At 35.8% G+C, this 13340-nt stretch overlaps 1 protein-coding gene across 3 annotated transcripts in view; it reads right to left on the bottom strand.

Annotated features, from left to right (window-relative positions):
• TBC1D32 (TBC1 domain family member 32) overlaps window positions 1-13340 on the bottom strand; it is a 230443-nt gene that overhangs the window by 206156 nt on the left and 10947 nt on the right. For all 3 annotated transcript variants that reach the window (XM_044249741.1, XM_044249731.1, XM_044249751.1), the window contains exon 4: window positions 10989-11166. In XM_044249741.1, coding sequence (XP_044105676.1) covers window positions 10989-11166 — 178 coding nt within the window. The remainder of the gene's footprint in view (window positions 1-10988; window positions 11167-13340) is intronic.

The following is a 13340-nucleotide window of genomic DNA, read 5'->3' as shown; positions in this document are numbered from 1 at the left end:
AGTTGTCATGTATTACCTTTTATGCAACAAACCCTATATAATCCCAATTCACAATGACTGTAATATGAGAAATATGAAAACTAAGGTTAAATAACTTCTCTAAGTCACCCAGCTATCATAACTTAGATTCCCATCCATATTTTTACTACCTATACTCTTCCCTCAGGTGTTCTCATCCAGTTCTTTAGGTGCATCGTGATGACTCAAACTTCCATCAGTCACTTCATCTCCAAAGCTATATATAATTATCCTTTCAACATTTCCATTTGGATGTCTAATAGGCATCTCAAACTTAACATGCCCAAGACAGAATACTTGATTTTATTCCAAACCTGTTCCTCCCTCAAACTTCTCCGTCCTCCTAAATGACACTACGACCCATCCAGATTTTTTACTGAGATTAAAAATAGGTGCCAATTCTGGCTCTTCACATTCTCTTAACTTCTATACCTAATATCATTAAGTCCCATTAATACAATCTCCAAGTTCCACACATCTTCCTCCAACTACCCCATACTTCCTTGCTAAAACCTTAAACCAAGGCACCATCAACTCTAGCCTAGAGTCCTTCAATTCATACTAACTGGTCTCCTTGCTTCTACTCTTAAATCCTATCCTACTCCACCCTACCCCCCATTTATTGTCCAGCAACAGTCAGATGGAGCTTCTCAAACTTAAAAATCCAATCTCTTCATCTGCCTTACTTCAAACCCAGAAAGAGACTTCCCACATTACTCAGAATTAGATTTACTTACATGATCTGGGTGCCTGCTTTTCTAACACATTCTCCTACAATTCTTGCCTCTGCCATCCAGACTTCCACCACCCTGGACTTTTTTCCCCAACCCTGGATGATACTATGCTCATACTAACCTAAGAACCTTTGCCATTGCCATTCCTCCTCCCTGGCAATGCTCTTCCTCCAGAGCTTTGCATAGCTGCCCTACTATCACTTAGAATTTGGTCTTTTTCACCATAGTATCCCAAAACCTGAATTAGTGCCTCATACAGAGTACTCATTCAATATATATTAGTTTAATACATAAATGATTACAAAGTGAGTCTTTCTACAATGTTACATTGTCCCTAGCAATAAAGGGTACATATAACCACTCTATAAAGAAACCAAAACAGCCTGATATTCTATTTCTTAAAGAACCTTAAATTTTATTGAGTTTTATTCCTTTCTAAAAGTATATAGTTGAATTGCTAAAGACTCTGTACATGCTACTTTTCACAATTTAAAGTACCATATATTAAATAGACCTTTAATTCTGAATTTTTATATTACAGTTAAAATACAAAAATTTATGAATGATAATAATAAATATAAGTAATATGAATGCAGCAGTCTTACCAAAGGGAAAATAAACCATAATACAGAATATCTTAAATAGTATATATAAGCATATGTACTTATGTGCATTTGTGATACAGACATAATGCATACATTTACATACTGAAGTATATATACACATGCATATGTGTATTGAAATACACGTAAAATATATATTTATATACTTAGTCATTCTGTACTATTGCTAGACAACTTTTTCTCCCTCTTTAGCCGGCTCTTTGCCCCTCTTGTAAACCTGATTTCTTCTGATCCTTACAATTCCATCATGACTTTTACAAGACCATTATCTATGGTCTGAAATGTCTTGCTATCCAACTTACTAAAAAATAAGTATGATGTCAAGGACATGAATTTTAATCGGATAGATGAAGTTTCAAAACCCGGCTCAATCTTCAGCTACTTACATGACCCTGAAGTCTCGAACCCCATCCTCGGTTTTCACATTAGGAAAACTGTGAAGTTTTTTGCTTTATTGTTATAAAATTTTCAACTTTTAAGTAAATTTCCTGTTTCTCAGGAAATTCTCTATGAGAAAATATAAAATAACTGACTCTACCTACCATCTACCTATTCAAGATCAAGCAATCTAAAGATATAATTCATTGATTTCCATAGATTCCCATTCTAATCCAGTCTCTTCCCCAATATAGAGGCATGTTCTATAACAGCCCTGATAAATGGGGAGTCAGACATTGTTCAAACATTCTCAACTATAGCCAGTTCATACTTGGTGAAGCAACTAATTTTATATCAAAGCAGCAGTCAAAAATGTAATAAATAAATCTTAACAAAATTCATTTACTTAAACGTTCCCCTTGACAAAAGCTTTGTTTTCTAATCTTACATGCAATACTTTAGGCAAGCAACCTTTACTCTCCGAAAATGGTTTTGCCTTTCATTTCACAAAAATGATCAAGGCTAATCAATATGATGATCCTTCAACTTTATCTCCTCTTCCCCCCAGTATTATTCTGTGGTGAACTCCTAACGAGATTCATATAGCTTTTCTTAGTACTGAGCATTGATGTTCTCTCTAGCCTTCATTACAGCTAGTTAACCTTGAAATTAACTGGCTTCCGCCTTGAAATTCACTGCCCCTTAAGTTCCTACCCAGTGAACTGTGGATTGGTACCTTCTTTTCTGACCCATCCTTTAGTCTCTCCTGGCCCTCTGAAAATGTGTTTCCTAAGGTCTCACCTGTTTAGGTAGACCCAACCTTTCTACAAAGTGAATCCTGCATTTTCAACGACTTGCTATACCACTGGACTACCTTACTGGTATTTGACAATTAGAATCTTGGGGGGGGGGGAGAATCACTATATTCTTCTCCACATGTAACCTTCCTCCCTAATCCCAGGGATGGTTTATGACACCATGGTCTTCTCACCACCTCAGCCTGAAACCACAGCTAGACTTTTGACTCTTTTCCCCACTCTGTACTACTCCCCCCGCAAACACTTCAATAATGACTTTGACTCTCTTCCCATTCTGCACTACTCTCCCCAAAACACTGCAATAGTCACGTTTAATGACTATAAACTGTAATAATTCTCACATCAGTCCCTATTTACTTCTAAAAAGCCTCCTCAGTTCAGGCCTTCTTCTTACTTCAACTATCATGATAGCCTTCTAACTTTTCTCCCTACATCTTCTTTCTCACCTGCTCATGCCTTTCTACACACAATTATCGGGTAAATCTCACCAACACGCTTTTCTGTTCAGCAATCTAAAATGATTTTCCTTTACGTACAAAATAATCCAATTTAGCTTTTGGATGCATTCATTTATTCCTCATATATTTATTAGACATCTACTATGTTTCGGACACCAATTACGTAACATACCAGGCACTAGAATTTCATAGCTAGGAAAAATAATTAAGATCTAAACCCTGCTCCATAACTTGGCCCTCATCTACCCTTCCAGTTTACTCCCCACAAACCCTTTGTTCTAATCCTTCACATAAACAAACTACTCAGGTTCCCCAATAGGCCACATTCTTTGTTGATTTAGAGCTTTTGTCCATTCCCTTATTTGAAATACTTTCCTCCATACTTCTTTGATAGTCTTAATTACAAAGACCCTTTAGATTTTCCAGGATGCACTATTTCTACTTTATGACTCTGTTATTTATGTAAATAATCTCCTCATAATCCCAGGTAAGCTCCTTGAAGAAATAACATACACCTGATTCATCTTTTCAGTTTGGCAGTGCCTATCACAAAATACTGCACATAGTATATGTTAGGGAACAGACAACCATTGAGTTCAAATCCTCCAATTCTACCATATCTGCCTTTTCTCCCAGATTAAAATATATATTAGAAAAGCATAGTCTGGGGATGTCCAAATCTTGGTTTTAGCTCAAGTCATGCTTTTAGGGTCAGGAGATGGAGCCCCACATTGGGTTCTGTGTTCAGGCATGGAGTCTGCCTGAAATTCTCTCTCCCTCTTCCTCTGCCCCTCCCACTCATGACTGTGCACGTATGCTCTCTCTAAAATAAATAGATAAATCTTAAAAAAAAAAAAAAAAAAAAGCATAGCCTCTAATAGTTATCTGAGTGGAGCAGCTTCATTAATTTATCTACTTCCTTTTAATTATTTATCACTTAATTATTAATTCTTTTAATCTCCTTAAATATACTATATTCTATTCTTTAAAAATGGTATTTAAGCAATAAAAATTTTTTGTTATACAAGACATCAATGTAGTGCCTTAAAGTGCACTTAAAGTGCCTAGACTGCCTTAAAGGATACATATTTTTAAGGTCTGTGTGTTACAGTGTATTAGTGAACTGACATAAAATCCCATAGCAACCAACTAATAAGTTCTTTAACTACAGCACGTAGACAGTGTGTCCCATGTAATACAGATTTGTTAAGATTTTTCAACAGTTTTAGGTATTTCTTAAACTGAAAATTCCTGAGGGAAGTAGTATCTGCCAACCTGATTTGTAAAGCAATGCAAGACAGATCTGTTGGTGATATCAATATAGGTAGATACTTCCAAAAGGGAGTTTTTTAAAACATATTTATATATGTTAAAGCATATGCTAAGCAAATAATTTCTGAACACATTCTAAGGAAAGAGCAAGAACAAGAATTGAATGATAATCTAAAATGTATCTGGTCCTCTATGGATTATATAGATCATATTTAAAGATATTTTTATGCTAAAATAAGATTGGGATATATTTCTGTCAAATGCAGTTTACTAAGGATTGCAAACAAAACACCCTGTAATTTTTTGATAACAGATATCACACTCAATTACTTTATCACAACATATACTAAAGAATATTTACATTATTCAATGACTACACTTAAACAAAATCAAACTACCCTCAGATTTAATTTACCCTAGAAATCTCCAAATGTTTGGTTTGTAAACTGTATAAACCATTCAAATACAACCAAAGACAGACAACTATTATTGTTGCTTAAAAAACATAGCTATGGAAAATAAGAAATATATAAATATTGAACCTAATGATACTTCAGGCTTTAATGTCTAAATGCATAAGTTCTCTCCTATTCTTAAAGAGAGAGAGAGAGAAGAAATAGCACCCACTGATGAGGAACAGGACAAAAGCAAACACTTAGTGCTTATTATATGCCAGGTAGTGTTCAAAATGCTTTACACACATTAAGTCATTAAGTCCACAAAACAACCCTATTAAGGTAGGTTCTATTATTATCTCCACTATAACAGATAAGAAAACTGAAGCATTAAGAGAAAACATCCAAGGTCCACAACTTATCAATGGCAGAACCAGACTTTATTTCAGACTGGTTTGTTTCTAAGATTCAGAATGAATTAGCTTCCTGTAAAGTAGCTTTTTCAAATTTTAGCGTATCTACAACCTTTTAAATTGTGCACCCGCCTTTCATAATGCCTTAAATATAGAACAAAGTTACTAATCCAAAACAAAAACAATCTTTTAAAAACATTTTCAAAAGATGGATTGTTTCTTAATTTCCTATGTTTTAATTATGTTTCAACAAAAACAGCTTTCACTTTAAAAGTGCTACCATTGAGAGGTACTAACAAAAATCTATTAATATTTTAAAGTATAAAGAAACTTTAGGTTTCATTAAGAAGAAATTTATCACTGTTAATCAAAGAAATTAGTTATTCTGGTGTTAAATTATCTCAAATGAGAACTATTAAGCAAGCAAGCAAAAAAGCTCACACCTGCACCTACCCAACTCTCCCCAGCAATCCACCAGCCTCCAGTCTCACACAAGAAAGCTGAATTATCAATGACACGATCTTCATCTTCTCTAGTCTCTGCTACCTTCTCCTCTCATTACTACATTTAAGACTTCAGGCTCCTAGCTTTTTCTGCTATAAAAGATCAATAATCAAAATCTGATGAATTGAGGGTAGCTAGAGATGGAAGAACTTCTGAAGTGTGATTTGGGCTGTGGCTATCCTACCATTCTCTGGCTGATACTGCTAAAAAAGAGGAGAGTCTTACAACCTATCAGCTATAGTGTAATATCCTCAAAAGCAGAATTCCTCGCCAAAAAAGCATTGTAGAAGCTTTGAAGATTTTAGGGAGCCCAGAAAATGGGTTGCACTCAAAATACTTTGAGGTTTGAGGGGTTAAGATAAAACATACACTAGAGATGTTGAAAGCACTATTCTGAAAGATGAGAAAGACCATGCACCCAATAAAGGGAAAAAAAACTATTCAAGAAAATTCTTACTGGAAGAATTCAAAGCCTAGCAAAAGACAGGATTCAGATTGTTCCCAGGAGACAGTTCAAACACAAAGTCAAAGAATAGTGTCTTCTTTTCTATGAATAAAAAAGAAAAAAGAAAAAGGAAAAGCCAGCCCCTGGTCTTTGTTGAGAAGACAGGTCAACTAGCAAGGCTGGGGCACTAGATTAGTTTCCTACTGTTACTGTAACAAATTACCATAAACTCAGTGACTTAAAACAACACAAATTTATTATCTTACAGTTCTGCAGGTCAGCAAGGTTATGTTCCTTCTGGAAGCTCTGGGGCAGAATCCATTTCCTTACCTTTTCCAGCCTCTAAAGACTGTCTGCACTCTCCTTAGTTCACTGGCCTCCTTCCACCTACAAGGCCAACAATCCAATCACTCTGACCTCGACTTCAGCCTACCTACACAGTACCCTCTCTTGACTCTGACCCTCCTGAGTTGCTCTTATACAGATGCTTGTGATTACATTTGAGACTCTCCTATGTGAGGATAGCCTCTCCATCTAAAAATCCTTAATCATATTATCAAAGACACCAGCACCATGTATGCTAACACGTTTTCAGGATTTAGACATGGATATCTTCAAGGGGTCCATTATTCTGCTGACTATAGATACCAAAAGATGGGTTTCAAAGAGAGGCTGTCTTGAAAGCAAAGAAACAGTAAATGCTTTAAATAAATTAACATTATGCAAGAGTAACAGGTTACTGCTATCCTAAACTCATCTCCTCCATATAAACTGTGCACCTTGGCATTCCTTCAGAACATAATGAAATAGTTAGCACACTATAAAACAGCCTAATGCTTGTGCTGTACCAAATACTGTCAAGGAAGAGGAAGACAGAAAAACTGCAATAGGAAAGCTTATGAATTTTAAACCTTGAAGTCTATTAGGGTAATCCTCTTACTTCCCAGCTGTAGAAAACAACCCGGAGAAGCTGAGTTAAAAACCACACAGGACCACAGCTGAGAACTTTTCTATTTTGGCCTGTCCCGGAATGGCACCCATTCCAGCACGTCCTTTAAGAGATGAAAGGTAACACGTATAAAGCAGCAGCAACAGTTCTAAAGACTTGATATACATTAACCCAGTTCATATTCTCAGAAACTCTATGAGGTAAGTGGTGGTTTCATTCCCATTTTACAAATGAGAAATAGCACAGCACAGGAAGTTAAGACACTGTCCAGGGTCACATGGCTAGTAAGTGATAGAACTGAGATCTGAACCCAAGCAGTCTCAGGTAATGTAGTATGGAACAAAAACTGGAAGGAGAGAGACCAGGCTTAAATTCATTAGCAATACAAGTTTGGGAAAATTACTTAAATACTATTGTAAGCCTCACTTTTCTTCTGTAAAGTGGGCCAGTAACATCTATAGTGAATATAAAGTCAAGTACAGTCTGTAAGTACAAATATAAGGCAGAAATCTCAATTACAGACAGCTAATATTATTTCTATCTTTCCAGCATTATTTCTTTTAAAGATTATATTTATCTATTTATTTTATTTATTTATTTGTTACACAAGTAGACAGGGAGGCAGGCAGAGAGAAAGGAGGAAGCAGGCTCCCTACTGAGCAGAGAGCCCAATGCAGGGCTCAATCTCAGGATCCTGAGATCATGACCTAAGCCAAAGGCAGAGCTTAACCCACCAAGCCACCCAGGCGACCCTTTCCAGCATTATTTTGCAGTGACTTTTTTTTTTTTTAAGGTTTAATCACAATACCAAATCCTTTCAGTGCTCTCCTCACAATCATAGTAAAAACCAATCTGTCTTCTTTATTCTTTAATATCCTCAAACATATACCAATAGTGACTATTGGCTAACCATGTGCAAAGTTTTTCAATAATGGGTCAGAAATCCATATATAATCAGGCTGTAATTGTTAAAATAATAACAATGGGGGCGCCTGGGTGGCTCAGTGGGTTAAAGCCTCTGCCTTCGGCTCAGGTCATGATCCTAAGGTCCTGGGATCGAGCCCCACATCGGACTCTCTGCTCAGCAGGGAGCCTGCTTCCTCCTCTCTCTCTCTCTGCCTGCCTCTCAGCCTACTTGTGATCTCTGTCTGTCAAATAAATAAATAAAAATCTTTAAAAAATAATAATAATAATGAAATGAAGCCTGTTTTATTCACAAAATGCAAGCTTTCTACCAATATCAAAACAGCAGCATCAGAACTGTTAATTCAATGTTATTCATACAACAATTCAGACAGATTTTTCTAAGCCCAATAACAATGTTGCAAGCATTATCAACAACATCAGTATTTAATGCAATGAATGACACATATCTTCACAGACCCTTTCAACTTCTGAACATAGTAATTCAGGCTCTCTTTGGTCATGTAAAAGAGTCCCTTTTCACTAAGCAAAGGCACCCAGACATCTGCTGGAGTTTGATCACACTCGAAGAGTTTTGGGGGTACTTCTGGCATTCATATGCTTTTTTCCCAAAGTCCAAGGATCCCATGCCTTGTTGGTGGACACAGTTCACCTTCAACTCAATTAGAGCATTCTGAAACAAAGTCATACCCATAGGACAGATACCCGAAAATGCAGATATACCCTTTTGGCATCCCAAAAGAAGTCATATAAATTTAAAGTCTGATTCCTTCTCAAGAATAAAACCAAAACAAAATAAAAAATAATAATAATAATAATAAAAATAAAAAAAACCAAGACCATTTTCTGAAACTATGACCCCATTTCTACAAATGCTTTGAATTTCTGAAAAAAAAACTATTATTCTAAGACTGGAAATACTTTAGTATTTCACATGAACACCTCTTCACTGCTAGCTATTTGGTCAACCTTATGTGGCCTGAATACTTGGACTTCTTAAATAACAATGCTTCATTTTTTTTTCTTCTTATTGTTCAATTTCAATGTAAACAGATGGCTCATCAAATAACAAAGTATAATCTTGTGAGCACCCAGAGTCCTAAAGTTGGGTTTTTCTATGCCTTCCTTGATCTGAAGAAGAAGTTCGTTAAACCTACTGAATAAAACTAAACTAAAATCTCCATAGCCCAGCTCCTTCCAAAGAGTCCATCAATAAAGAAATATTAAGGGCTACAAGGTGAAGAAAAGTCAGTCTTTGCCCTTTCCTCCATCACATCAGAAAACAAACCTGAGCACAATTTCTCCTGAGCAGAGCAACTTTCAAGTTCTGCTTTAATGACTTCTGAACATTTTTCCTTCATAAATGCAGTCTCAACTGCGGCCAGTATGTGTGACTTTTTCACATTTCACCAAAATTCCCCAAATTCCTCTTTGGTATATGGTTAAGATCTGTTATGGCTATGTCCCCAAATCAGCACTAAATAGGTGAAAATGTTTCATTAGAAATAACAGGTAGGGGATGCCTGGGTGGCTCAGTCAGTTAAGCGGCTGCCTTCAGCTCAAGTCATGATCCCAGGGTCCTGGGATTGAGTCCCACATTGGGCTCCTTGCTCCACAGGGAGCCTGCTTCTCCCTCTGCCTCTACCTGCCACTCTTCCTGCCTGTACTTTCTCTATCTCTCTGACAAATAAATAAATAAAATCTTTAAAAAAAAAAAAGAAAGAAAGAAAGAAAGAAAAGAAAAGAAATAACAGGTAAGATTCACACAAAGATCAGACAGACTCCAACTGGCCTGGAAATTTCTGTGGGGAAGTTGATGGTGCATGCATATATAAGGCTCTAGTCTAACTAGTCTCCTATTAGAACTAACCTAACCTGTGGCCATTCTGTTAGCTCTGCCCTAGCCAAATGACAAAGATTCCAATAACGTGGAAAGAGACAATGTAAAACCTCAAATCTCTTGATGTCAAAAAGAAGAGGCTTACTGATTTTATTGGTTTTTTGTTTTGTTTTTTGGGTTCCTTTAATTTAAATTCAATTAGCCAGCATACAGTACTTTAATTGTCCCTCAGAACAATGTATTACTTAAAATACTACTTACAAGAATTGAACTAGCCATCAAGCATGTTCAGATATATCCTTAAGAAAAACATGTACTGGCAAAGACCTCTGGGGGAGAGGACGATATATACGTACTTGAAGCCAAGCAGCTGGGAACTCCCAGCCCGCTCAGGGCAGAACACTGCCTGCTTCATTTTTCCTTTATCTCCCCTTCCCCGGAGAGCTCCTGTGGCTAATTAGGTAATCCCTTTTGAATGTGCTTGCTCAACTATAAACTTTATACTGCTTGACCAGATATACTTTGCCTTCCTTCTTGTTTATCTACAAGGCATCTGATTAATGTGTAGTCTTCTTCAGCTCCTTTGTTGATTAATGTCTATATCTAATAAAAACAGCACTGAGTAGTTGTTTGGGGCAACAACTTTTCTACTGTTGTCCCCTGCTCGCATTCTCTTGCAGCTGACTTGTTTGTGCCTCATTCTTCTCCCGTGTGCCATCAGGAAGCAGTAAGTACATCATTAGTCTCTGATGCAGTGTTCAATGACTCATCAGTTGCATATAACACCCAGTGTTCATCATGTTTTAAAACAAATCACAGTGACCTTCATCTTAGAAGATAAGGGAAATGTTTTATCTCCATATCTCATTTATAATGCAGTTAAACTTTGATTAATAAAAATCAATTAGGAATAAGATGTTTTGTTTAACTAAAGCTTAAGCAGATTTGTTTCACATATTTTTTTAAATCCAAAATCAATTAGTTTATTTCCATATCTCATTAAGATATGTCAGATATAATGCAATCATTCACTGAACTTATAATTCTAGAAGATGTTATTTCACGTACTCAATCTTTAAGATTAGGTAATTTTATTATTTTTCTTCTGAATCTTAAAACTGGAAAGCAGAAAAAAAATCTGGCTAACAAAGAATGTACCGAAGTTATTAATTATTAAATATCATTTCAAGACATAAATGCAAAAGGAAACAACACACCTGATTGAATGATGAATCACTATCAGAGCAATTATCTGTGCAGTAACTATTGCTCTTCTCCTTCTGGATTTTTTTCTGCCTCTCTTGACTTCGCATCTCATCTTCTTCAAACTTGTTAATCATAGATTCCACCACTACCATCATGATATTCTTCAGGGAGTGCATCATTTCTTTGTATCTTTAAATTTAAAACAGTCTTGGTAAGAGAAAGACTATTAGCACAAATTAAAACACTCAGCTAAATTAAACTATCTTATTTTTTTCTGTAAAGTCCCTCTAAGGGCACAGTTCTAAAAAGGAAAAAAATATGTCAGCTTTTTTTAAAGAATAAGTGGCACAATGGAATTCACACAACAGGTATAAAAATTAATAAGAATTCCAAAACATATGTTATTTCCCAAGTTTCTTCATCTGATTACACAGACCAAGGTAGTAAAACTAACACAGTCTAAGGCAAGATATTCCAATAGCATGGATACCAGTACTCCACAATAGTCAACTGCTAATACCATACTACCAGAACAGTCTATCTTACATATCCCTTTTATTCCTTGTTTATTTCTATCTCTTTCTCTATCCTCCTCCCTTCTCTACTTTCTTTCCTCCCCTTCTTCCCTGCCTATCTTTATAGGTACTTATAGTGAGCATTAAGACCTAAATAAGAGCTAAGCTATCAGTAGGTCCTTTGAAGGACAGAGGCTAAAGAACCTACTGTTAGGGATGTTAAGAAAGGGATTCCTGAAACTGGTAAGAGTTTGAACCAGAAAGCTTCTAAATCCCTTTCAGCTCTAGTCTTAGAAAGAGGGATGCCTGGAAGCTTAGTTGTTTCTGTAGTCAACTCTTGATTTCAGCTCAGGTCATAATCTCAGGGTCATGAGATCGAGCCCCACAAACCTGCTTAAGATTCTCTCTCTCCCTCTCTCCCTCTCCCTCAGCCCCTCCCCAATTCATGCCCATGCTCTCTCTCTCTCTAAAATAAATACAATCTAAATAAATAAATAAATAAAGGCCTCAAAAAGAACTTATAAATAAAGTTCTCCACTTACTACGTGCCAACTCTCAAGCACCCATATTAATATTAGATAGAAATCCCAGGGCGCCTGTGTGTCTCAGTCAGTTAAGTGTCTGCCTTTAGCTCAGGTCATGATCCCAGAGTCATGCAATAGAGTCCCGCATCGGGCTCCCTGCTCCACAGGGAGCCTGCTTCTCCTTCTGTCTCTCATAAATAAATAAAAATCTTTAAAAAAAGAAAAAAAGACTGAGGTCCCAAAAAGCCTAGAAATAAAATTTTAGAGCTAGATTAAACTATTTTTAAAACTTTCATCTAGCCTTTTATTTTACAAATGAGGAATATGTGACCTGGACCACTGAAAAAGCTACACTTAAAACAAGGCATAAAGATTTAAATAAACATAGTGAATAAAGTACTATTTTGGAATTAGAAACCCTGGATTATAATTCTGACTACTTTACCTAACAGTTTGTCATCATAAATCAGTTTCATTTTCCTCAATGATAAAATGAGATGAAAAGAATACAATCTAGCTGACCTATTTCACATAACTGTAGCAAGACATAATAGTATGTATCTGAAAGTTCTTTGTAAATATAAAGCATGAAACATGTATTTATTATCATTTTGTAATAAAAATACATTAGGAAAATAAGCACAGAAATTCCCCTTTCTTTATACTTCTGGTAAATGGGTTATTATAATTCCATACACCTGAAGAAGGATAGGTAAGTTACTCATAAAAATAATAAAACCATGGTGGGGTTTTCAATATAAATAGGAGGCTAAGATTTTAAAGCTTAAAGGAATTTTAAAATACATTTTAAATTATATGATATACATCACATATTAGTAACTATATATAATTCTATACATAACTTAAAATACATTCTCATATATTTACTATGGTTCAGCAATATATAATTTACATAATATATAACTAGAATCAAATTTAATACATAGTTTATTCATGTATATCTTTTTAAAGCATCAGAAGTTATGAGAAAACACAGAAATATTAAAAGAAGATGAGAATAGGAACAATGCAGGAGGAAAACACATACAGAAGAGAACTGTTACAGAGGTAAGGAAAAGTCCAGATCCAAGTTTAAGGTAAGGGGATATAAAGAGCAAGAAGGAATCTTAGGACACTCATCAGACTAACTGGCAAAGTATCTCTAGGATAACTGAAACGAAAGGGTCCAGCTTTCCTCTACACATTCTCAGCAGCAAGAAATAGGGAAGCCTAACAATGCCTTGGTAGCAATCAAGAGCAATCCATCAAAAGCTGCTCTCTCCCTCCACAGTATTCGTATTATAGCTGGGCACAGATCTAAACT

Source organism: Neovison vison, chromosome 1 (genome assembly GCF_020171115.1).
Source record: "Neovison vison isolate M4711 chromosome 1, ASM_NN_V1, whole genome shotgun sequence".
NCBI lineage: Eukaryota > Metazoa > Chordata > Mammalia > Carnivora > Mustelidae > Neogale > Neogale vison.
The sequence above is the reverse complement of the archived record's forward strand: the minus strand, read 5'-3'. Positions and strand labels throughout refer to the sequence as shown.